Source organism: Manduca sexta, chromosome 16 (genome assembly GCF_014839805.1).
Source record: "Manduca sexta isolate Smith_Timp_Sample1 chromosome 16, JHU_Msex_v1.0, whole genome shotgun sequence".
In the NCBI taxonomy this organism is placed as follows: Eukaryota; Metazoa; Arthropoda; class Insecta; order Lepidoptera; family Sphingidae; genus Manduca; species Manduca sexta.
Window position 1 is genome coordinate 9,650 of NC_051130.1, and position 26,493 is coordinate 36,142.

The 26,493-nt window shown below is 37.6% G+C and overlaps 2 protein-coding genes and 1 pseudogene across 3 annotated transcripts; all 3 read right to left on the minus strand.

Annotated features, from left to right (window-relative positions):
- Positions 1-1,994: 1,994 nt before the first annotated feature.
- On the minus strand, positions 1,995-7,661 carry LOC115447237 (annotated as a pseudogene).
- A 2,461-nt stretch (positions 7,662-10,122) lies between these two features.
- On the minus strand, positions 10,123-10,653 carry LOC119189506. Its single transcript, XM_037439403.1, has one exon. The coding sequence runs from the start codon at positions 10,651-10,653 to the stop codon at positions 10,123-10,125; it is 531 nt and encodes a 176-aa protein (XP_037295300.1).
- A 2,643-nt stretch (positions 10,654-13,296) lies between these two features.
- On the minus strand, positions 13,297-25,927 carry LOC119189454 (nose resistant to fluoxetine protein 6-like). 2 transcript variants are annotated; one of them, XM_037439047.1, is made up of 12 exons: positions 25,580-25,927; positions 21,698-21,837; positions 18,258-18,561; positions 17,713-17,827; positions 17,289-17,376; positions 16,830-16,996; positions 16,379-16,564; positions 15,907-16,080; positions 14,981-15,131; positions 14,513-14,699; positions 14,055-14,197; positions 13,297-13,473 (listed from the first exon to the last, which is right to left on the minus strand). In XM_037439047.1, the coding sequence occupies exons 1-12, from the start codon at positions 25,647-25,649 to the stop codon at positions 13,315-13,317; spliced, it is 1,884 nt and encodes a 627-aa protein (XP_037294944.1). In that variant the 5' UTR covers positions 25,650-25,927; the 3' UTR covers positions 13,297-13,314. The 2 variants fall into 2 exon arrangements, with proteins under 2 accessions (XP_037294944.1, XP_037294945.1); XM_037439048.1 differs by having other exon boundaries at positions 21,698-21,850; positions 25,580-25,881.
- Between the last annotated feature and the right edge of the window lie 566 nt (positions 25,928-26,493).

The following is a 26,493-nucleotide window of genomic DNA, read 5'->3' on the forward strand; positions in this document are numbered from 1 at the left end:
AAAGTGGCCCAAATTTTTTTTTATTGTCAGATGGCTATACGATTGCGATTTATAACCTCGCAGAGTGTAAACTTTCTTGAGGGGAATTACAAAATGTGGGGTTTTAAAACGCGATCGTCGTGAACTGGAATGCATTTTTGTTGAATTTTAATACTTATAACCAGGTAGGTCGGACGTCTGTCCGTGCATACGTCATTATCAGCTGTTGTAATGTATCCTCTATGAAAAAAAAACTATGATATTGTATTAATATGAGAAACAAAGAATTCCTGAATTAAACAAAGGAAAAATATTTAAAAATATCACTTGTTTTATTTGTCCACTGCATAAATCGTAGTTGTCATTCAAATGATGTGAAAGGTCAACACTTAAAACAGTTATCTCTAGGGTAAATGTGTAGGTAATAAATATAAAACAAAAATAAGAAATTCAGATATAATTCGTAATATCAGAAAATTCAATTGAAAATTCAAACAATAACGTCATTTGGTATTTGTTGCAAGTAATAGTCTAAGATCCCGCTGCAGAATTAGTGCACTCATCGAGTATATGTTAAAAACTACATTCTTACACATATTTATGCTTAGAAGAATATATATCTATTATCTACTAGGTTGCCTATTAAAACTTGGCCGCTAATATTTTTAATTAAATTGTTGTTAATTGATTTTTCTGAAAACATTTCACTCATTTGTTTTTCAAATAAAATATCGTCCACTTCATGACAATACACATAAAGGCTAAAAAACCACGGTTGCCGTTGCGCACTTGGCCGCACCTCTTCGCAGCCAGGTGTAAGCAGGTATGACTATGATACATTTGGGGCATTCCACGTGAAGCGGGCACGAAAAAAAACTCGATGTCTCAGATTTTCGTAATATTTGATTATGTTATACCTGTATATGTCCTCGATCCAGATACAAAATATTATTAAAGTATAAAGCCTGGTTAGCGAGTAAAAGGACTTTGAAGTTGTGACTGGCCGAAGCTGGTATACGCCACTTTGAATCAATTATCAAGTTTTAAATAAATGTTACAATAAAAATAAAAAAAAGCAATGAAATAAATACTTCATTTAATGAGCTTTTTATTGTATTTTGGAAATTGAAAAATGTTTTTTTTTTCTTTGAAAAAAATGTGTTTGAAAGTTTCAAACTTGAATTTCACAAAGTTGGCATATTTATATATTTTTTATTTTTTTTCTAAAAATAGCTACTATTGTATAGATAATCCCTGCGAAGTTTCATAATGGGCTAAGAAGTAGTTTAGGAGCTAGACCGATTACGTAAGTAGTAAAAACTTTCAATTAAACTAAATACTTTCGATCATACTATTTTATCATATTTTGCATCGCTCTAACGATTCAATTACATCTGATTATAATATTAAAAAACATATTTATATTACTGACGGTGCACAACAACATTTCTTCTAAGCATAAATATGTGTAAGAATGTAGTCTTTAACATATACTTACTCGATGAGTGCACTAATTCTGCAGCGAGATCTCGTACTATAAGACATAAAAAAAATATCTTTTAAAATAAAAGTACGTATCATAATTTCATATTTACAAATAGCTAACATTTGAGGTAAACATCACTACTAACAAACTTGACGTGCAAAAATAGGTACATTTTTAAATAAGTTGTATATCCCAATATGTACACAACTACACACACAAACACATAGCAGCCCTTACTAAACTAGAACTGAGATATTGACTGAGTAAGCCCGGAATATAATTCCTAAACTCTAGCTGAATAGTTGACTTTATGTTTTTTGAGCGGATCAATCACATTTTTTTACGTTAAATCTATTTTTAGGAATGTAGGTGATAGTATAGTTTATTGCTCTTCAACACAAGCTTTATTATTATTAAGATCTTTATAGATGAAATAAGTATAAATTGAACAAGTATTTACAGGGCTGATTTTTTTGTCATCTTAGAATTTACGAGTAGGAATTTAAGCAAACGTATTAAAAATTGCATGTTTAAAATTGTTCATTTCTTATATATTCAGTTCATTTAAATATCTGATGATTTAGAAACAAGTGTCACAATTCTCTCGTGGCATCATATTTACAGATTTTGTTTCGTACATCCCGTCATGCCCTAGTGGTTGCTAAATGATGTTACAACACTCCCCACCGTATATAGTCGCTGATGATTCCATTGAGTCTCTCCGGGAAGAGGTCGCTAGTGTTGTTCATCACGAAGCTGGACATGTCCATCTCGTCGTTAAGTTTTGGGGCGTTATTTTCGTCAATGGTCACTATTGGTAGCACGAACACGGCAAGGCTGAGCCCGAATGGAAGTTTCTGGAAAAAAATTGAAGGTAAGTCGCTCGAACCCGTTCTAGTACCAACACGATCTGAGACTGATAAATTCGGGCAGAGAGATTTAATCTGGTAGGTATCATGTAATTCTTGATGCTAAACCCTCTTTTTCGGTTTTTGTGCCGTCCAATATACAATGGTACTAAGTAGAGTTCTAAGATTATATAGAGCGGGCATTGGGAAGATTCTTATACAAAAAAATTTGCGCTCAATCTATGGTTACTTAATCTACCGTGAAATAACAAAAAAGCAACATAAAATACCAAATATTTCTTCAATATTTTTAACCCGTGACCTCAGCGCCATAGTTGTACTGCTTGTGCGTGCTACGCCACCGAAACAATCAACAGGTAAGTAATTAACTTTGAATAAAGCCCTAACCCCAGCAAAACGGCACTCTAACAAGTCACTCTAATAATAGTAAATATAGAGCTAAGAAACAAAACGGCTATTCGAAATTTACAATAGATACATATTAATACAGAAAGAGCATTGAACGTTATATTTATTCTGCAATGTTACCTTTAAGTAATTATGATGTTTTTTGAGTAATTACATACTTAATTGAAAATGCCACTATACTTAATTGTTGATTCCGTGCTTCTCCTAAAGTTCACCTTATTTTAATGAATCATTGAATGATGATTTAAATTGCTCCAGGCCCAGTCATTTGTTCGGGGAACGCACTTCATGTTTTAATCTACCAATTTAATGTTTTTTCACGCGCTTACATATATTATAGCTAATGCATGCAATAGTGAACAACAGTATTTATTTACACAAGTTTATGTATGAAAGGAGTTGAGTTTAATGTTGACACTATCTATCAGGGGTCGTTTTGATAACAGGGTGATAAAGATAAATAGTCTCAATACAGATGCCATTTTAAAACGAATACTTAAGTGATTCATAAAAATATTGTCATAGTCACTAATAATATAGAGTGCTTTTAATGGCATCCGAAGTAGAAATTAGTCAGGTCGGCACAATTGGTACCGCACTGTATGGTGGAGAGACAGTGGGACTTCGGTAATGAAATTAGACCCAGGTACAAATAAGCAAACATATAACTGCTAATATATTTAACAAAGATACCTAAATACTTTTATTTTTAGGTTATAGTTTGCATGCGTTATATCTTAATTAAGGTTTAATTTAGATTCACTTTGTAAGGCAGGTTATCAAACATCGCCCTGTGGAATGGGGGCGTTTGGAGAATTCCACCACGGTATCCCCTGTCTGTCGTAAGAGGCGACTAATAGGGGCCACGAAGGGGGACGTCGGCGGGCAGCAGGGGGCTGCGGTCGCAGACTAGACACTTCAACGTCAGAGGAAACCCGCAGCCGTCCCTAATGCGCCGAAAAGGGCCACTGCGGAGTTTTAGCTGGTAGGCCGTGCATAGGTTAAGTTGTATATAGGGTTAGGGACTCGGCCCGGCGGTCGCCCGAAGGTCACCATCAAATCTGGGCGGCTCAACGCCGGGCCGTAAGGCACGGTTACCCCAGCATAACCGCTCAGTCGCCCCCCACGAAGGCTGGGCGGTAGTAATAAGGCTCTTTATCCGCGAAACCAAAAAAAAAAGGTTCTCAAACATGTAAGACCGGTGAAACCAACATAACCATTCCACTCAACCTCCAAGTATGTCCACTGCCGAGGGGTACTCATCTCTGGTCGGTCGACGTTCTGTTGGACCTCACTCCACTCCCCATCAGGTGCAGGGGGGTCTCTTTGCCGTGTACGTATAAAATAAGTGAAATTTGGTATGTGGATAGTTTGGACCTGCAGAACGGACCGCCCACTGGAAAGCCTTCAGCGCCCACAAAGGGGCGTTATCGTCAACGTTGAGAAAACCTGCCTTAAATTCTATTCGTCTTTTGATGAACAGTTATTCAACAGTATCTTATAAAACTCTACTTACAGTTTTGTATTCAATTTCAAAGTCCTCCCTCGAATAAATCTCATCAGGATTGAGGTCCAGTCTTTTCATGGCGAGACTGAGCTCCGTGTAGTAGTGGTCCAGCAGCTGGTCGTAGTACTGCGCGCGGAACTGCTCGTCGGTGCTCGAGAATATAAAGTACAACAGGTCGATGACCGGGGACCCTCCCGGATGGTCTGGTAGTCAACAATCCTAACGTGCGTGCGGCCTCTCTGTAACCAATAACATTAAGTTTTTAAGATATCATGATTACCTATACATATTAAAAAACAAAGTCTCCGTTTTTGTTTGTCTGTATGTTATCGAATTTCTCAAAATCTACTGATCGGATTTTTATACAATTTGGTATAGAGATAGTTTAAGACCCTGACAAGGTCCATTCTTTCCCGGGAAAACATATAGCGGTACTTTTGTCTCGGAAAAGTCCTTCACGCGGGCGAAGCCGCGTGCAAAAAGCTAGGTAATATTTAACATTGAGTCAGTTTAGAAGCATTTTTCTAAGTTTTACGGTACACCAGACGATGAATAGCTAACGCACACTGTTTTAAGGGTCTATTTCACGAGTTTTAAGTTGGGAATTTATTTTGTCAGTTATCGTTAATAGCTAATGTAGATAGTTCTTATTTGATTACCACTTATTTGGGAGCAGACATTCTACAGTATGACTAGTCTATACCTACATATTATGGTACGTTAATTGCAGGTACTGACTCTTGCGCCAACTTGGCACGTACAATATCTACTATTATTGATTGTTTCCTTTTACCCAGGAGGCTGAACGGTGAACTCTATTGAGGATTATATCGTTTATATTGTGTTGCATTTATAAACATATGATCTTATTGTTATAAAATTACTCATTGAATATAAATGATCCCCTATGTAAGTTTTATGCGTGTATCACGTCCCATAATCCCTAACGTATGTAATTCCCCAAAGTGTCAGGCAAAGATATACCTGGTAAGCACAAATATGGTTTGGAGTCTCTCCCTAAGCAATTCTTGTGTGCTCGGTTTCCACACTCAATGCAGTTCCCCGTGCAGAGGGCGACATTGTCGTGGCATAGTTAAGTATGAATACCTCATGGTCGTCAATTCACATTGAGGTCTTTGACGGCTCGCGAATATTTCCCGGTCTTCTTCCCTCCCAACTTTTCTCAAGGTCCATGCAGTCGCTAAGCCGGGAGAACCCGGTGCCGAATGCGGGGTCCGATACAAAAAACAAAAATGCCGAGATTTTTTATGTCCCATGCGATAGGGGAAGAGCGAGAGCGTAGACATAAATAAGTTTTTCGGTATGGACTACATTTAAAATTATTATTTACGAATTAAGTAAATAGAACTAGATAGAGATATTTGGGAGGTCGTGAATGGGAATCTGGGGTGGGCTATGATTCTAGAATGGCATTGAAAGCATCTCCGTCTACTGATAAAGGTATCAGTAGAATCAGAAATTCTCCAATGTTTCGCTTTAGGTTTTCTAGATCAAAAGAATCTAGAGCATCACGTTCGCAGCGGTTCACCGCAAGTAAGATATGTAAAACGCACAAACACATGACTTCTCACAATAAATTATTTACACTAGTTTATCATGCTGTTACTACGTGCTTTGACAAATAAATTTAAATAGTACAGCACAGATGGTATAAGAATCTAGGCCAAAAACAATAGAGTATTCCACGTTGATGGTGGGTAAGAACCTTAGGTAAGAACTATACAAAAGTTTGCATTCAGCACCAGACCTAGAATTTTTTCGAGTCGGGGAAAAATCTGGATAGTGCCGCCCCGACCACCTATATTTTTACTTTTATCATGATCATCATCATCATTTCGCGCCCCGCGGGAAATAATTTGTATGTGTAATGTACTGGAAGTCTCAGTAGTCAAAGTTGCCTTAATTATGAGTTGTGTATTCGTCTGCCAATTTTGAATCTGCCGCCCTCTAAATACGCCGCCCGGGGCATGGGCCCTGGCTACCCCCCTAGATCCGGGGCTGTTTTCATTACGTCATTGATCTAATCCACGGAAAATCTATACGGCGGTAGCAGTTTCTTCTTAACGACGTCATTTAGTTCAAGCACAAGAAACGGCGAAATACTGGTTACAAATATTTATTAAAAATGTACTCTAAATATATTTCGTCTCCGTTATGTCTTTGTAATCTCATTTCTTTATTATATTCTGTCAAGTATTGAGTCAATAGCCGGTTAAAAATATTGAAAAGCTTAATCAATGTGAAGGCCAATCCGCTTCGACGAGATAGAGGTGCGCGTGCTGTAATTATAGTTGACCGATACTATAAGGTCAAAGACAATTGTCATGACTTCGTAATCGCCTACATGGAAGTCAATGAACCGCGGAACATACGGTGGCCGAAATTGCCACAAAGTCTAATCGGCCTTGTACTAAAAACCTAAACTAATATCAGGCCACTTATCCACTATTGCGTAGCTTAGATCGAAAATAATTTATATTCGCGATAATTTCAATAAATCAGCTACCCTTCTTAATGCTTTTCTTCAAAATAAAATTAGTATCTAAATGCAACTCACTTCGTCTATTTTCTCCATCAAATTGCTGACCCTGAAGTCATTGTGTGTAAGTACGGGGCGGTGAAGAGGTTTGTTGTACATCTCAAACATATCCAAGCTAAAGTTAACCAGAAATTTCTTCATCACTTCCTTATGGTCTATCGATGCCGCCGCGATCGCCTTGTCTGCTATGCTCTTAGAAAGAACTTTCATTTTATCATCTTTGGTGGTAAATATAGCTTTCAATGGCTTACACGACTCTTCAAATTTTTTCGGATCCTCCGCACTATAAGCGAATCCTAAGGCGTGAAACTTCGCCAGTTCTGTGACAGCAGAGGCAGCAAACTCCCAGTTCAGCCCCTTCAGCCTATCACTTATTCGGAACCCTCGGGCGGTTAAATCTTCGATAACAATAACCTCTTCATATTTCGTTTCATTACAGCCATAAAACTCTGGTATTTCAAATCGGTGTTCATCGGGAATGTTGTGTTTATCTTCTAGGTCACGGTATATCTTTTTAATTTTAGTGTAAAAATATTGCTCTGACTTAAATAGACTGTCTAGGCCTTGCGTACGAATTTTTTCACCAAATACAGCGACTTTTGCGAATAAATTAAGGTCAGGTTTGTCTTTGCCGCTAATGGTAACACCGAATAGTTGCGAGGTATAGTTAGCACCAGGGGTGACGATTGGATTTAATTTCGCGATTGGCTCGTCGTATTTCCTTTCGGTGATGATCTTGTTTACGAGCTCGGTGAGCACTCGCTCCGCGTGCGCCATGGTCTTTGCCGCGCGTCGCACTGGCGCTGGATCGTGCCGCTTGGGGTGTGTGATGTGTGCAATTTGTTCGAACATCGCGAATGTGTACTCGAGTTATGACTATAGTCACATTCAATCTTTGTCTTGAATGAATTTGTGTCATATGCAATCAAAAATACATTGTTCCTGCTTTAATTGACACTTTAGCAAAATCATTTGTAGCGATAATTATGTCTGCGTTAATTGACCTTTTTATAAACTTTATCGCTTGGGTGTATGGTCTGAGTGCCTCGTCGGGGCAGAGAAATAATGCCAAAACACTGAGCTCCAAATATAATTAACTTTTAATATATCGAACATTACAACATTACTAGCATAAAAAAACAGTAACAGCGTTTCCACCCCGGGAGAAAGTTACTAGACTGGTAGATGTACCCTGAACAGGTACATACGTTCGATTTTAGAAGACGTTACATTCCTGGGTTCAGTTTAAGACTAGACATCATTTTTATAATTATTTTCCCAGGTTTGGTAGTTGCGTCACATGCATCGTGCTAAACTTGTTTTCATTACACAGCCAACCTAAGTACTTATAGGTACTAATTGCAGCTCTACTTTCCCTTGGGGATGCAAATGGTATAGAGAATGTATTTTGTAAAATAAAATGGGCGGTACATGCTTGTGATCGCCGATGAGCGTAATGATATAAATTTTAATAATATACGTGTTACATATTATAGGAACGATGAGTCGGCCTCTTTATCTAGAGTTAGCGTTTAAAAGCAGGTACTGGGTTAGACTCCCAAGTCGGAACAAATGAATGACTTTTTGTTTCACCTTTTACCCGAGTATATATTCTAATCCTGGTTGAACTAAGTCAAATAGTTTCGGCCATTATTGCGCTAGAAAAAGTGTGGGTCGGAAAAAAATCATGACTTCCGCATAATATGAAAGCTTATCCTGGATCGCCACACACTCACGCGGGCTATGCAGGATTTACACTTTGTGTGCAGTGGTTTCTATCCAGACGGATACAAATATTCTATCATCAATTAAATTAGATTAGAGAGGTTTGGAGAGTATTTTGTTTTTTGATTTCGCAGAGAAAGTGCCTTATTACTACCGCCCAGCCGACTGAGCGGTTATGTTGTGTGTTTACGACCCAGCTTTGAGCTGCCCGGAAGATATGGAAATAGGGGAAGATAATCAATTAACTATATGTGCCTTCTTATAGGTATAGGAAACAAAATTACGTAGTCTCATTAAATTCAAGGTAAATTGTACAGTTCGTACTCTGTAGGCACTATCTATAAACTGCTTTTAATAAGGTGTCCGTTATCTGGTAGAAATTGTTTTCAAACTGACGGTTAAATAGAAGTTAGCGGGATCTATTAAACTTTATGTATTATTATTCTACGGGAACTATCGTAAAATATGGGGAAATATCGTAATAGAATATTTTTTGTTCATTACTTACTAATATTTCCGTCATATTAATTCTAATACATGAAAACTGTTCAATTAAACAGGTTTAGGTTAGCCTTTAAATTTTAATAGAAGGGGTGAATGTAAAGAAATCGGAAAGATAATATGTCTCACGTGATATCATCGGTAATTTCGATGCGTGTGATTGAAAGAGATGAAGCGATACCTCCACTACGTGCCCATTCCTGCAGATTACAATAATTTAAATATTAATTAAATTATTGTAATCTGCCGTTCTGGACTATGGTGAATTGACGGCTAGGCGAACGTATAGAATCCCACTAACGATTACCAAGTCTCAGTTAGCTAGACGCTGTCCGAGTTTCTCACTGCCTTATATCTACAATAAAATTATTAGAAACTGTGATATAAAAGGCAAAAGTAACTTCGCTTGCAAAAAAATTGTAAAAAAATGGTTACTTCAACTGTCATATGCTGATGTTGAAAAGCTGCTAGAGTAAGACCGAGCTCACTCTGGACACACACACTCTCTCTCACACACACACACACACACACATGCTCACATAATTTCTCTCACGCCAACCATTCTCTCATCACTAAGTAATAACTAACTAGCCTTAAAGTAATAAATTTATGAATACTACTACCACAAAACTATGTTGCACTTCATCTTAGTATTAACTTATTGTAAAAACTGTTGTGTTTGGCAAATAAATAAATAAATAAAAAAAATTATTGCCGCAAGTACTTATTATTGTTGGTAAAATTACTAATTACCGTTGGTAAAATTACTAATTACTTTTGGTACAACTACTAATTACTGTTGGTAAAATTACTAGGATCTTAGGAAACATTAAGGGCGATTTTTTTTACCGCGTACAAAGAGCGTGTACTCACCGCGTCCTTCCTGTGCAAGTGGTTGCTAATCCTGTTGTCACCGTGTGCAAGCACGTTCAGTTTCAACGGTTTATACATCTCGTTATAATCCACTGTAATGGAAGATTCGAGAAACCTTTTCAATCTATCTTTATATTCTTCCTTAACAACTTTAATTGCATTTTAATTGAATCTTGCAGTAAATCCACTGGTACCAACTGAATATTGCAACGATCTACAATTTTGTTAAATTCTTCCTTGTGTTCTTTTCAAATGCAACGGACAGAGCGTGGAACCTAGCGATTTGTTCCACCACTCTAGCGGCATAGTTCCAATAAACAGACTTCATCCTGTCGTACACTGTGAACCCTTGTGCCAACAAGTCCTCCAACACGATTACTTCTTCATACATTTTGTCGCTGCATCCGTAACATTTCGGCGCTACGAACCGTTTGTCTTGCGGCACATTGTACTTTTCTTGCAGACTTTCGTAAATATTATACAGTTTCGTATAAAAAAAGTTTTCCACGTCAAATATTAGCAACTGTGTTTCAACTTGCGCTCTCAGTTTTTCTCCGATGGCTCCCACTTTTGCGAATAGTTTCAGCTCTTTATATCCATTTCCGATCGTGGCCTGGAACAACTGCGAGGTGAAGTTAGCTCCGCCGCTGCTAACGGACTTTATATTAATTTGCGCATCGTTTATCTTTTGCTCTGCGGCTATTTTGTTGAGTACCTTATTGAGTACTTGCTCGTGATTTGACATGGTTCGTGTTTCGGCTGGACTCATGTTCGTTATAACATATCACTGCCAAATATGTTCAACGTACTGTACACGTCGATTTATAAACAAAAAGCTACATCTAATCTGACCAATCTTAAGATAATATTTATCAATTGTATAGGTATGTTATTCTATTATTGGTGGGTTACATATCATGACCGAGTAATAAATGCAAGTCATGCGAATCATTATTATAGTAAGAATGCTGTGTTATCATCATCATCAAATATCCTTATTCTACACAATTACTATAGAATTTATAAAAACGTAACAAAATCTTTTATTCAATACTAACTTTTGCTCGTGGCTCCACCTGCGTGTAAACGTTTTTTCGGCATAAAAGTCTCCCTTTATATTTTCTTGAGATGAAATGGAGCCTATATTTTTAGGCTACACTTTTTGTAATACATCGATACGAACTGCATTCAATTTCAAGTAATAATTTATGCGTTATGCATACAAACATACTGGCAAAAATCCTGACAACTGTTGTTTTATTTCTGCTGCTCTAATAAAGGCTACCCATATGAATTTTTGTGTTAAATCTATAACGTACAGACATCCGCCTATTACAATTTTATTATTTGCATCGATTGTACGTATATTTTGTATTTTAATTACGTACATCTGTACTGGTTGTAGGGCTCTCATATGTGAGAGTCCGCCTAAGTAAGTACCACCGCAATGTGTATTTCTGCCGCCAAATAACGTGTAGTAACTGTTGTGTTCCGGTTTGAAGGACATTGTAGCCAGTGTATCTGTTGGACATAATGAAACTTAACATCTCATGACTCAAGATGGCGAGCGCAGTGGAGTACCAAACAATACCATGTAATTCGAGGTGTTGAATAGTGTTTCTACTGTTTATGGGCGGCCGTATCGCTTCCCATCAGGAGAACGGCAAGCTCTTCTCGTCATTCAAAGCAATAATAAAAAATATCTTAACTTTTACTAAAATGATAATGCCTCTAGCACAAGGTGCATGTTTATTATCTTACGCGTCCCCAACAGGTTACGACCGAAAGCGCAACTCAAATTCTAGGAATCGGTCTAGTATATCGTATTCACAGTAATTCATTGCTTCATTCGAATTTCTCCAATGAAGATTGTGGCCGACGCGATTTCCTTTGAGAATCAAAAAGCTGTACTGAGGATTAGGGATTTATGAGACATTTATTCCAATTTTGACATTGTTCAGTTCACCTGATTCGCCTCAATTTGTAAGTTTGCTTTCACTTCACGTCTTGTTGAGTACTATTTTAAGTGAAAGGATACGTCAGGTTGTACACAAATATCTTATCAGGTTGTACACAACATGCTGCGGTGAGCTAAATCGGTTAACAAAGCCACAAAAAAACAGAAAAATCCTTTTATTTGGCATTGTTCTCATGATTTCGTTTTTCTAGTAGGCTGTGGGTGTTAGCACCCACAGCCTAAGCGGAACTACAATTTATTTAACAACAGGATATACTCATTTACGATTCATTGCAATAAAAAAATTGGCCGAGGAAACAGAGTTGTGCCTATATAGATAACGACCTTCGTTGTATAGATTAGACCTTATATTATCTAGGATTAAAATATTATTCGTATATTATGTTGCAAAAAAATTAATCTTCAGCATTACTATTCAAAATTGTAATCGCTCTAATATCGTATACTCATGCGTCGGTTTAAGCGTTGAGTTGTAACAAACAACCAGTAGGTAAGTGGTCGCTCGGAGCTCCAGATTCTAAGGAGCGCGTCTTGGGCCCAGAAGAGCTACAGACTCGACCTTGATGCTCTTACTTGGACGTAGGTCAGTTATTACCGACTTATATTACTTAGCTCTACCAGCAAAAATTGTATTACAAAATACAAATAACAAAACATCTTCACAATTTCGCACAGTTACTATATTAGTACAATATGGTAACTGGTGGACACGTCATACTGATGAAGCGCATTCCAATGTCGGCAGTCGTATTGCAGCTACGGCTGAGCAGTATAAGTAGATCCAAACTACATTGAACATGATGTTAGCAGGAACTCAATATGTATATAATCATGTTGGTGGTGGTAGGATATATTTTATTTCTGCCTGGATAGCGACCACCGTACACGTGTTAAAACGAGCCGGACATCCAAGATCGCGTGTGTCAACATTGTGCAGTCCATGGTCAATGTTCTGGCGTGGGAAGAAATTGTAGAAAGGTTCCAATATTACAGTTTATTATGCAATCGTTTTGTAATTTTAAAAAAGTAAACATTGTTAATAAATATCTATAGATAAGGAAGATTAATATAACTACCTAATGATAATATGTTGCTGTTAATAAACAGGTAGCATGATTCTCTATATTTCCAAAATTTTAACTCGTCACATAAAGGTATTTTGATTGCTGTGACATATGACTTTTCTTCAAATAGATTAGTCAGCGAACACATATTTTTAACTGACTTCAAAAACAGGAGGAGGTTATCAATTCGTCGTGAATGTTTTAATATTAATATTTAACCTTAATTTTGACCTTTGTGTTGTGGCAGCTCTTACGGCTTTTATATTAGTGTTGTTTTGTTGTGGCAACTCCATTATAATTGTCTTTGGGCAACTATTATAAATTAAGGTTAAAATCAAACATCGCACAGCACAATCACCCTTTATTACATTTTGCTATTGCGGTTTTCGCCTGCCTCAAGACTCTTGGAGACCTTCGGCGTCAGAGTAGCGCGGACCAGCGCCGCGGCGGGCGCCTCCACGCACAGCCACAGCGCCGCGCCCGTCACGAACGACAGGAACAGCGACGCACACAGGAAACACATCTAGAAAAACGATACACGTAGGAGCTAGGTGAAGTTTTTGCTGGTGGTAGGATATATGTTATATTCGCCCGGATAGTGACCACCGTACACTAGGTGTTGAAACATAGTGGTCCACGTAAATGTGTCGCATTCCGCGATCAGCTTGTGTATATCCGGTTGCCGGCATAATAGTGTTGACTATCGAGGGGTAATCATTTTTTGTCATAGGACATTCTATTGGACCCCACTCCACGTACCATCAGGTGCAGTGGGGGTATAAAGAAACTGCGCGAGATTTTTGTTATACGATTGAATAACGAAACGAACTAGTCTCTAGTTTGATGGTAAGCATAATGACTTTATTTAAATTGAGTTCAATTACGCTGCGAATTTTGATAACCTGGGTACGATACACAGGTCAGGCCATTCAAGTGTAAATTTAACATAAAAAATAAACACCGAAGTATTATAATTGTGATAGCGGATATGGGTGGCTTGGTTACCTATGTCTTATCCTTAGAGAATAAAGGCCTGAGTTTATGTTATGGATCACTTCACCTAGCACGGTCTATATATTATTGCTTATATCGAAGAATACATACCACGCCATACTCTGTGATGTGGGACGGAACGGTTTGGATCCCTATCAGTCCCCGCTGGAAGAGTGTGTGCGTGAAGAAGGCGCTGTAGGACACGCGGCCGGTCCACGTAAACCCTCGCCATTCCAGGATGCCGCGGTATATAGCTGCGGATCATATTTATAATTTGATATGGCAGAACGACTTCATTTATAAAAAAGGCAATACAGCAAGAATAGGCAAAGTAAGAGGATCGGTTAGATGCGCTTGTTTCAGACTAGAATCTTGCCTAACAATTCCTAAACTCTCAAGTCTTCCTTTCAGTAGCAGAAGATTACTTCTTCCTTCTTAAATCATAGGAATAGGAATAATCATGCGAGTTCATGAACTCATAACCTTAATATAGTTTAGCTTTGAATTGTTTATATTACAATTGCTCAGATGACCCACTTATTAATTAGCTGGTTTCTAAAAAAACTCACACTCGATCTTAAAGATGCATCCCCAAGTGAGCCAGATGATGCAAAGCTGGAACAGTGGCTTGTATAAAGCAGCATACAGCACTATCCACGCGGGATGCAGCGATATGCCGTCGATATAGAACAGCCCGCCGCTCAGGATGATCCCCACTCCCAAAGGGAACAGCAGCCAGATCACCCACGGGTATTTCTATGGAAATAATAATTGCAATATAATTGTTCACTTTTCGTCATCCTATTTAAATGTTTTAAGTGTCATTTATTCCAGCATGATGCACAAAGTTTGCCTTAGTTTTAGAGGTGTGTCTGATTTGACGTTGTTCCTTTCAAGAGTATTTAATTCAGAGTGAATGATTGTAACAAACCCAACAAAACTCGGGATTCGAACTCAATGTCCACTGTGTGGCACACTGCAACTAGTAAGGTAATGACAATGAAGAATTTTAAATTTAAAGTGCTAATACGCATTACCTTAACCTTATCGAAGTTTCTGCCTTCCTTCTGCCAGGAGTAGATGAGGTACCCTCCGGCCAGGCCGATGGTGTATGTGGACAGATTTGTGTGCCCTCTGCTGTAGAGTAGGCGGAATGTGTGATCGTGAGCGTAGAGGTTTCTGTAAGACCTGGAAGGTAACACCTCATGTTTTACGTTCGCAAAATTTGGCAGAGGTTTTTTTAGATCAGATTATAAACATGTATGTGACATGATACTAGCTGAACATATCAGACCTAAAATCGAATTCTGGGTTAATGAAATTAATATTTATAATCGACAGTCTCGCGTATACGAATATTATAATTTGTTGCTGGACCAGGAATCTAAATTAAGACCAGATTGTTGCCAGCCCTTAAACGTTTCCAATAGACCACTGAAGCCTTTCTCTCCTACGTAATTAAATTTTAGAGTTTTATTTTAATGGTATTATACGGTATTACGAATTTTGGCGATAATAGACCTTATAACGTGTCCGAATTTTAAAACGCGCCGAGCGATCAGCGCGCATCCGCGAAGCGTTTTACCAACGGCCTCGCGTTACCGCTCGGCCAATGGACAGCCACGTAGCGGCTCGGGGACGCGTCGCCAGTCCGTTGCCGGCCCTCGCCACACGCGCACACGCATCACCCGAGCTCCGTCGCGATACCGTTTTTAGTCCCTAAATGTATTTGCGTTTATATTGTGTAGCTGTGTATATTATTGATTATGTGTCAAATAATAATAAATTCTTAGTCGTCAATCACGCGCGCTTTTCCAATTCAATTCGCCCCGAACCCACAAAGAAAAGTTGTTATAACCTTAATATTTCTAGATATTATTTTAACTTTACTTCTATTTAAGTACCTTATTTTAGTAACTCATGCGGGTTGATTTTCCCTCTGAACTATAAAAAGACGACTTACTCTGGCGACTGTATGACCACCGCGTTGAGGTCCTGGTAGTAAGTTTGTAGAGCTGGAATGATGAGAGACAAACAGAACAGCACGCTGAGGGCTACTTTCCGGGCCTTAGGTCCCCGCGCCATCACGCACACCAGCAAGCCCACGCAGAACATTTGTGTGTCTGCTGCTAGATACCTGGAGATAGAAGGCATGAACTGCTATTATAATAAGATGATCTATAAATTGTAACTTATTTTTAAGTTTTGTTGTATCATTTATTTGTAAATGGTTGTTCGTATATATGTGGTTTATCACTAAGGTGATAGGCTCGCCCTCTATTTAATAACGTAACGGAATACACACAATGAAAATTGGGTAATTAATATTGTAATTAATCACGAACTAACAAATTTTTTTCTTTCTCGATAAAGAAAATTTAAATTAACCCTAGCAGACAGAAGGCATCATTGTAAAATATAAATGAAATTATTACCAAGTCTGCGGTAGACAGAACGCGTCATCATAAACATAGTTGTTGATGAAGAGGAGATGCGCCCACCAGTAGGAGCGGCAGGCATCGGCCTCGCTCGTCACCACGTGCTCCCAGAGCGGGCCGTCACCCAGGTGCCTCATGAGGGTGGCTATCGTGGCCAGCATCAGAGCGTATGTGGGGGTCAGTCTGTGAAATGTTTGAAGTGATTTTTATTGCTCTACAGAAGCGTCTATTTGTATCAAAAATTCGATGCTAATGACGGAAGAACTGTCGATATGATACAATGAAATTGTCAAGTGCTTCAATTGGTGTCCATTTGGCTTTATGTCCTTTAAAGGCTATAGAGAACTCGGCTCATTCTTAATTTTCTTTACAGTCATTAACATAGAAAATATTTAACTGCACTAATTCAAAAAGTATACCTTATTTTTTTCCATCAGTGATAACTCACCTGAGCCATCTGAGCAGGATGCCTTTCGGGAAGTGAACCCAGGAGGTTTTGTGTTTTTCATTGTATATCTGGAAGTTGTAGGCGAGCAGGAATGCGGACATCACGAAAAAGCTGTGCGTCACTAGGCTTCCGTTGAACAACAACTGTTTTAGCGGATCTTCATAAGACTGCAATAGAAGTATAAGTCGGTATTAATTATATCTTACAAGCTGTACTCTATGCTTTGCCCATGTGATATTATATAAAATCCAAACATTTTCAAAAATATTCGCTATTATAATATCAGTAAAATAAATAATCTATTTTCGGTTAACTTTACGATTCCCATACGCGAAAGCCAATTTAAAACTATTTTACAATGCAGTATATAACTGCACAGCTCGTCCTGTTGATTCATATGTTGCGTCGCAAACGTTCATAATCCTCTCACTGGCTACAAGGTTTAGAAGGAATATTTACCCTCTCAATAAACTGTGGGTTGTCCACATAGGAGTACGCCATGATGAGCACGGTATGAGAGAAGATCACCAGCACCATAGTAATAGTCCTGCAAATGGACATATATGGCTGAATAAAATAAGAAGAAAAATGGAAATAACTAATTGAGATGAAGGAATGACAAATTTGCCATACTGTATTAAGTCAGCGTGGTGAACAATGGTGTAACTACTCTCGGTAGAGGGATGATGCCGTCGACAGCAATACCTGTACCTGGACCGCAGAATCGATACCAGCAGTGAGAAAAGTGAGAAATTAGAAAATAGTTATGGTCTAATGTATTAACGTCTCGTACTACCCACAATACTAGTATTGTAGCGCGTTGTCAAGGATATATCTATATATAGAACAAGATTAATCTCCTCAGATATTTAATACCACTAACCTTATTCCTTGAAATAATTTCAATCTCTCAAATCTGGGGTCGTCTCCTTTACCCCCCGCTGCCACCAGCCTTGCCCAGTTGCGCTTCAATGAAAACGCTAGCAAATATGGATTTCCTGTAACAATACTTGACATGTTTTCTAAATCAACTTACACTTGGTTTCTCTGAACTAATTGCTCAAAACTAGATACATAGAATAATACTGGTATTCGCCAAGATAGCGTCCACGGTATACAAGGCGTAAGACCCGCCATAGTGGCTCAGGTAAGTGTGTCGCGTTCCGGGATCAGGCTGTGTATATCCCGTCCCGAATAAGCCGACATAATTGTGTTTATGACGAGGGTTAAACATCTCTCGACAGTCGACCATATTGGAAGCCCATTCCACTTCATCCGGTGCAGTGGAGTTACTTTACCGAGAACATGTAATAGTAAAACATTTTCCAACTCGACATTGAAGTGTTATAAAGACAGTTTGAAGGAAACATATTTAAAGAAACAGTACTTAACATATAAATTACCATGTTATTCCAGTAATTAACTAACCTTTCCCACCATCCTTACAAGCCACGACATCATACACACTTCCCGTAATATTCAATATTATCAATACTAAATAAACAAGCGCTACAACCAAGTCGCTTTTATCCAACGCAGGCCTCTCTCCTCCCTTGCAGTATTGTATGTTGACCCTCCCTTCGATCTTGTAGTTCTCCCAGAGGGATTCGTTGGCACACTCCTGTACGGTCCTGGTTAGGTCAGTGGTATTGTGTCTACAAGTTCTTGTGACGCAAATTCCACGATGGATTTGTGAATGATTGTAGTGCTTTATGCGGTACTCTGAGTAGCCCTGAAAGAGGAATGAATGATTTGTGAATGATTGTAGTGCTTTATGCGGTACTCTGAGTAGCCCTGAAAGAGGAATGAATATAGTGACGTCTAATATTTAATTGTATTTTTGTTCTACTAAAAGTTGAAGCCAATAAGTTTACGATAAGTGTTATGCCTACATAATATCATCATAATCAGCCACAGGATGTCTACTGCTGAATATGGGCCTCCCGCAATGATTTCAAGATCGACCTATTTGAAGTGACCCGCATCTAGTGCTCTCTTTGCCTGCATAAACTGATTACAATCTTATTATAAGCTATGTTGCATTTTATTTATTTCATTCTGACATATTAGATGATAAATAGAATTTTTGTTCGAGAATTTTCGAAAAATTTGGCCTAAGTGGGGACGAGAAAAATATCCAAAACAGCTCAGATCTCGAGAAATAAATCTTAAGGACGCTAGAACTAAAAAGGCAACCTTGAAATTATCTTTCTCGTAAGTTGTAAGTGTTAAGTCATAAAATGCCTTGCAATTACGCTGGGCATAACGACAGCACGCGCGCACTGGTTGCCGGCATAAATACATAAAACAGAGATGGCAGTCTGTACAGAGAGTACATATCTTTGTGTATCAGATATCTAACACAATATATGTTTGTGACATAAACGAGGACGGAATCTAGACACATCCAAATGGTTTAAGCAAGCTCTGAAACTCGTCAGACTCATAGTGTAAGAAACTTGAGACAATAAATCTGTTTGAAAAAAAATAATTAATCGCATGAAGTTAATGCTAATGCTAGTTAATGCTTTGACTGCTTGTTGCGTAGTTGTTGCGTTTTGTGCGCGTTACCGCCAGACTGAGGTCCTAGGTTATAGTATCGGGTTGGGCAAAATGGTATTGGGTTTTTTTGCTCTGTATCAGAACGAAGTCGAAATATGCTATGATACCGGGAGACCGACCACCGGCTTTGTCGCCCTTCTCGGAGTCGTTAAATTGGAGTAGCCAAGGAAGCAGCCATTTAGCTGCCTCTTGCGACAGGAAGGGAGTACTGTGGTGGAATTCTTTGGATGCCCCAGGACCTCAGGGTACCAGGTTACAACCTTGCCTATCCTTTCGTAGATAAAGGCGTGGTATTTTGTAATTGTTGTACTTAAAGCGAGAAGCTCTTCTTTATGCAATAACGCTGGAAAAAAACGTAAGCGTATATCTCAACTTTTAGATAAGGAGGTGAGAAGGCGACAATAATTCAAAAGACCTTTCATCCACAATAAACAGTGACTATGGAACGGTAATTTTCCACTTACGTGCATAATACCGTAATTATAGTTGTGGGGACAAGTACAACAGTAATTATAAGTATTCACCGTCTAGTCCAACACAACAATATCTAGTGATGGTAATTAAAATCAAGAATAAAATAAAAGTAAAAAAAAAACTTGCCTTTTTTAACATGACTTACGTTTAAAATTAAACTATTTCTCGGAATTTATCGCGGTTTTAATATTTTAATTTTCTCCCGACGTTTCGAAGACGGGTTACGAACCTCGGCTCAGGACGGTCACTGGGAGAAGATTAGACATTAGCGATTAGGGATGAGCGTACTAAAGAATCTTTCCATTACCACATTCGATGGCACGCGGGCCGGAACTATTAGAAGGGTCTAGGGACGGGGAACGCAGCGAGGTCCTCGGCGGTGAAGGCGGAACTGCGGTATTGTAGAGTATATGAGTTTTAAGAATTTGTTTTATGACTGATAGCTACGGTGATAACGTCCTCTGGGTGTGTGAGTAAAACTTGACTAAATCTTAATAACATTAACCTAACTACAGTCTGATTAAATAAATAAACTATTTTATAGTTTTCACAAAATAATGCAGTAAGTATATTTGCGTAAATTAAAATTAATATTAGTAAGATTATGTCCAATTGACATATATTTTTAAGGCAGTTAGGCCCCTGGTAGCTGATAAAATACATTTAAAACCACATCAGCAAAGATAAACATCAGTAAGGACAATGTATAATATATTTGACGTTAATTAATTAGAAGTGATTGCGAAAATTATTAGGAAGTATTTTATCAGTTGAAGTATTGCCAGAAAAACAGGGATTTAAATAATTATGAAGCAAATATATGTATCTCAATTTGGACATTTAAAAGTATAATATAAAATAATTACTATTCAATATAAAAAGGTAACATTACAAACAGGCTAATCCTATCAGTAAATATAATTTATAATATCATATTGCAATCTCTAATGGTTGTAAATTGCTTGCGATTTGCGCTCGCCGTGATCTTTAACTAGAATGAACCTAACCTGTAATTATATGACCTATGTGCATTGTGCATCTAGATTTTATAACTTAAGTACTATAACCTAGATAAGTGCGAGTTGAACTTGCATTGAGTACCATGCCACCGTATAATTTGCACGATTAACTCATTTACATTAAAGCTTACGCCTTTATCCTTGTAGGGTTAGGCAGAGTCGCAACTAATGCACAGAAAAGGTTTAGAGTACATATGCATCTTATGGTAGGGGGAGTGAATTGACTTACCGAACCCAATATAATCCAAGCAAATGTATTTTATCGATTTTCTCAAAATCTACTGAATGAATTTTTATGAAAATTGGTATGGACATAGCTTAAGACCCTGGGAAGGTTATACTTTTTATCCCGAGAAAATATATAGCGGGACTTTTATCCCGGAAAACTTCTTCACGCGAGCGAAGCCGAGCAAAACCTAATATATTATATAGGGCTGTTATTAATATACGAACCAATGTTCGATCCAAATCCGAGAATAAAACAATTAAAATAAGTTATTTGTAAGCATGTAAAATAACTTTATTCGTATTGGTGTATTATCGAAATAAAATGAAAAAACTACCGGGATCGTCTATTGAAAATGCCAGATTTTTACTAATGCATAAAGCTGAAGACTTGTTTGAACGCGCTAATCTCAGGAACTACTAAGCGATTTTGAAATTTTCTTCACTAAATGGAAGCTACATTACTCCTGAATGCTATAGGCTTATATATTGTAAATATAAATTGGGATGGAATTTTATTACGGTTTTTTTTTCACGCAGGCAAAAGCTAGACTTTAAAATGTATCTAGTATTCTACCAGTCACTTACTTGTATCATACGCATGAGGCTTGAATTGTGCCGTGAGAATAGATCTATGTCGACCACGCAGTACAGTCCCCCGGGATCAGAGATGCACGGCGCATACTCGTCCAGCTTGAACAGAGGCGGCATCATCTCGTACTCTGTGTCTGGAACAAATTGCTACTGATATTTTTATTCACCTGGATAGCGATGACATAAGGTGTAAATTCCACCTTTGTGTCCGGACGTGTGTCGCGTTTGGGATCAGTCTGTGTATATCTAGTTTCAAAAAGACCGATATCATGTCAAGTGACGAGAGTAATATTTGGACCCTACTCCGATTACTATCAGTTGCAGTGGGGTCACTTTAAGGAGCCCATATAATAATAATAATAATAATTTTTATTGTAAATAACCGAATATGTTTACAATTTCAATGGTTACAAATTACAAACTTATATAAAAAGTAATTTAGCCTTAATAATGTGCAAGAAGTGTCAAGGTTCTAACTGGTAATTTGCAATCTCTCTATATCCCCGTGTGATAACGTGGGCGTGTATGAGTTTTGAGCTTTATATTGGTGGTGTATTAGGGCGCTGAAAGCGGCAATTCTGGGTTTGATTTTTATTATGAGCGCGAATGAATGGAATTCACAACGATACAACTGATGCATTCTTGGTCTAGTATCAGCGTATATGGGATGCAAGTTGGCGAAATGGTCTGAAAATTGTTTAGAATTGATTTTCAGGGGAGGTAGCGCTATGGTTTTGTAATACGACTTCTCTGAGTTTGGATTTCCTAGAGGGTACGGGGTCAGGCACTTGGACGCTCGCAAAACTAAACCAAATACTTCAACATGTTTCCAATAGTGTGTTGCGTCGATACTAAATCGAAAGAAGACAAATTAAAGTTGATATGCGTGTAGGAAAATATTAAATAGTTGAACTAAGAAAACACTACGCGCGTGTAACAACTAATCACCTGTAAATACTCGTAATGAATTACTTAGAACGATATATAATTATTCATTTTTTATCCATATTAACCGCAGCATCCGCTGTGATTTGCACATTTGGTGCAACTACTTCGTCCGCACGTGTGAAGTCTTGAACCATGGGTCAGTGTCGCATGACATTACCAACGCCTGTACTACATTATGTGATTACATCGGCCTTTGTTCTATGTAAAAATCTATTAATTACTAGGTGTTGCATGCGGCTGCGCCCGTCAGAAACATCTTACCTGTGTAAACGTCTGTCTGTGTGGGTACGTATATACATTTAATCGAACCTACCATCTTGTATATTCTTTTGATGTTCATAAGCAGTTTTATCTTTCGAGGAAACATAAAATAGCATGACATAAAAATAGCATGAGCGACATTTTACTATTTTACTCCATATTTTGCTCGTGAGCTGAATTTTAATTAGGCCAACAGTTTTATCACATAAAATGCCTTGTATTTTTCTTTTGCTTTGTGCTGCCTGCGCATCTTTGGTTAATGATAATATTATACTTGTCCCACTGTACGTCAAAAGACCGCTATAATAGCCCCGAACTGACAACTCGAGTACCAGAAAGTCTATCAATGTCTTAGATAGTACAGTAATATTAGATGAATTTGTTTATAACAATCTACCTCTGCCAACAATAACATTTTGAATTTAGCAAATTATTGAAAAAATCTGTGAAGCCTTTAACTTTTTCTGTATGGAAAAATCGTGTTGTTTACTATGGGTATATTATTCGTGACGATGTCTTTACCCAGGGGTGCAAGCCGACCACACGCTGAAAAAAGAAACGCCCAAAATTATAAGGTCTGGCCCTTGTAAAAAGAGGAAAATATATTTTACGTGGCAAATGTCACACAACACACCTTCACTGTGGCACCCCACGCACACCTAAAGGCGTTTCGAATGGTCATTCATAATGGTCTAAAATTTTATTCGGAACAAACTAAGACAAAAAGCAGTCTCCTATAAAATCGATTTTTTAGACTACTTTTTTATTCTGAATGCTACTGTATTTATAAGATAACTTCGTACAACTGTAATCTAAAAAACATTTTTGTGTGTTAATTTTTAAGGGAGGAATATTTAGCCGTGTACACTCTGCAGCTGTTGATCATGATGATTTTATTTGGAAGACCGTAACGTGAATTCCGTTGTTTACTAATCGTGTGACAATGTTTTCGGCTGTTACAAGACCGTGGGCTTGTGACCGCTGTCCTTTTATAAACACATTATTACGTGCCTTGCATGACGTATGATTTTTGCTCGCCATTTTAGTAGACGAAATGGCTGAACGTGTCTTATTCGTATTTCATGACTTGACTTAAAATGTACGTAAATGTTACAATTATTTATAAATGGGATAGTTTCAATGTTACGAGTTAGAAGTAAACGCAGAACAGAAGTGTTACAGACAGACTTTTCGTCTAAGTTATTGGTTACTTCTTATCCCAGAAAAATGAGATGAGATTTTTATTCCGCAAAAATACTTTCACGCAAACGAAGGCGCGAACGAAACTAGTATTAGTCACCTAATTCAGGTAACACCAGATAGTGGTGTTGAGACTAGTTGATTTGCCTTTTGTGTAAAGACGTCCTGACTTGAAAATGGAACACTCACCACCTCGGACAAGTTAACGATTTATTAAAAAAAAAATGATATCATGAAAAGTTAGTAGGCATGGGTAAAATGGATGTACGGAGCGACATAGTCGTGAAATAACGACCAAACTCCTTAAATAAGATAAAAAAAATAAACATCTTGGACTAGGGCTGTGATTTGCCTCAAAACTACATTAAGATGACACTATAATAGTAATAATAAACAATATAACTGCGCTAATTGTTATTTGTTCTTGCATATTATTAACCTTCCCCCGCTGTCTATAACACCTATAATTTTATTGTCTCAATTTGACGGCCTTTGCGGTGCAGTGGGAGGTGAGCTGGCAGTAAAACTAGGGGCCGCGAGTTCGATTCCCGATTCGAAACAAATGTGTAAATATTTATGACCTACTGGAGACCGACTTGTAAATTGATTTCTTATGATTCTGCGAATGTTAGACGTAGAAATAAAACTGTTTTAAGGATTTTGTCGCGGTTTTTATATTATAATTTTCTTCCGACGATTCCTAGACTGTATCCGGCTGATCTCCGTTGAGATTGGCCGCCGTGGCCGAAATTCGGCTAGGAAGAATTCTTCATTCGATGAATATTAAATATTATTGCATCTCTCGCTAGTCGTTAGAATAATGTCAGCCCGTATTGTACTACATAATAGAAATTCCTTGCTTGTATATATACTATTAATATAATTACACACAGCAAGTCAATTATTATATAGGTAGAATCTAGATAATCAAATGCTAAATCAGGTAAGAATTATTATTGATGTTTATGTAAACTATTGATTGATTAATCAGCCGTCTTGGCGAGAATTTAAACGAGGTTGTAGGTTTGATTCCACGCCGATACTTTATATGTATTTATTATTTGCAATTTCTGAGACATTTTTCTATTAATACCAACTTATATTTTGATAAATTCATTGATTTTAGTGTCCAAACATGTATTTAAAATTTACCATTATATTTTAAAAAAGGTCTTATAGTGTCTGCAATTAAGCATACAGCTCAGGCTATGTTGGAAAAGTTTTTTCACTTCTAGAATTTTTTTATGTCAGGTATCACTTGCAGAATGTTCACGGGCACTGAGTTTACTGCTCATCTATCCTGTTGCTGAATAATTTCTACTGCCCATTACATACACAAATACAATATCTAAGGAATCATCTTCTGTCAGCTTTGAACTCGTTTCCTTATGGGCTGTCGATGCTCCTAACATCAAGCGAGCAAATTTCTTGTCGCGTTATAGAGTTTCATTAATACAATATACTCACCATTTAAATTATAAATGACTCCGTAACATCCCCTCCAGAAGAGGAACGTGGTTATCAAGATTGTGAACATTTTTACTACGAACACTTCACAATATCACGGCAGATTAATAAATATATTTAAAACAAAATTAAATCATGCTATGAAAAATATATTCCTTAGAAAACAATATATAATATGGGAATCGTAAATCAGCAATGTCTGTTTAATAATCTGTGAAATTTCGAATTACTTATAATCGTTCTAATTTTAAATTTCAAAAAATGTTGGTATTTAAGTCAGTGTACTGTATCGTGAGATTTCTATTGGCACAATGAGTCAACCGGCATTAGATCTGCCGCAGCATGCAGGCTGACCTCGCACTAGCCACAAAGGGAAACTATAAAGCGTACAGGACTTTCCGAGAATTACATACATTAGGTAACCTTTTGACCGAAATATATATAAAAAATACTTTGTTAGAAATAAAAAATTAATTTTAGTTTTTAGAGCGCTATCTATTTAAGGTTTATTATACAACAGATGTTTGATGCAGCTTCGAGCGCGTGAAATAGTTTTCTAGGATAATAGTCCCGCTGTACAAATTACCGAGACAAAAGTAGCATCTGTCCTTCGTAGGCTTTCAAACTATCTCCATTTAAAATTTCATCAAAATTTGGTTTCGAGTTTATCGCTTACATAAAACGCGTGAGGCACTTTGTTTAATAATATGTAAAGATGTCTGCGTGGATATATTTAAAACGTATCGCATTTTAATCTATTTCCTCTCTTAAATAGTAGTGTGTAAATATTATTGTATCTACTTTGTATTTAATATTGAAGGTAGTATAATTGCTGCATATAATGCGGCTATAAGCCAAAGTGTTTAGTATAGAGCTTTGTAATTGAAAGTTTTGCATCTGTTTTTTGTCAATGA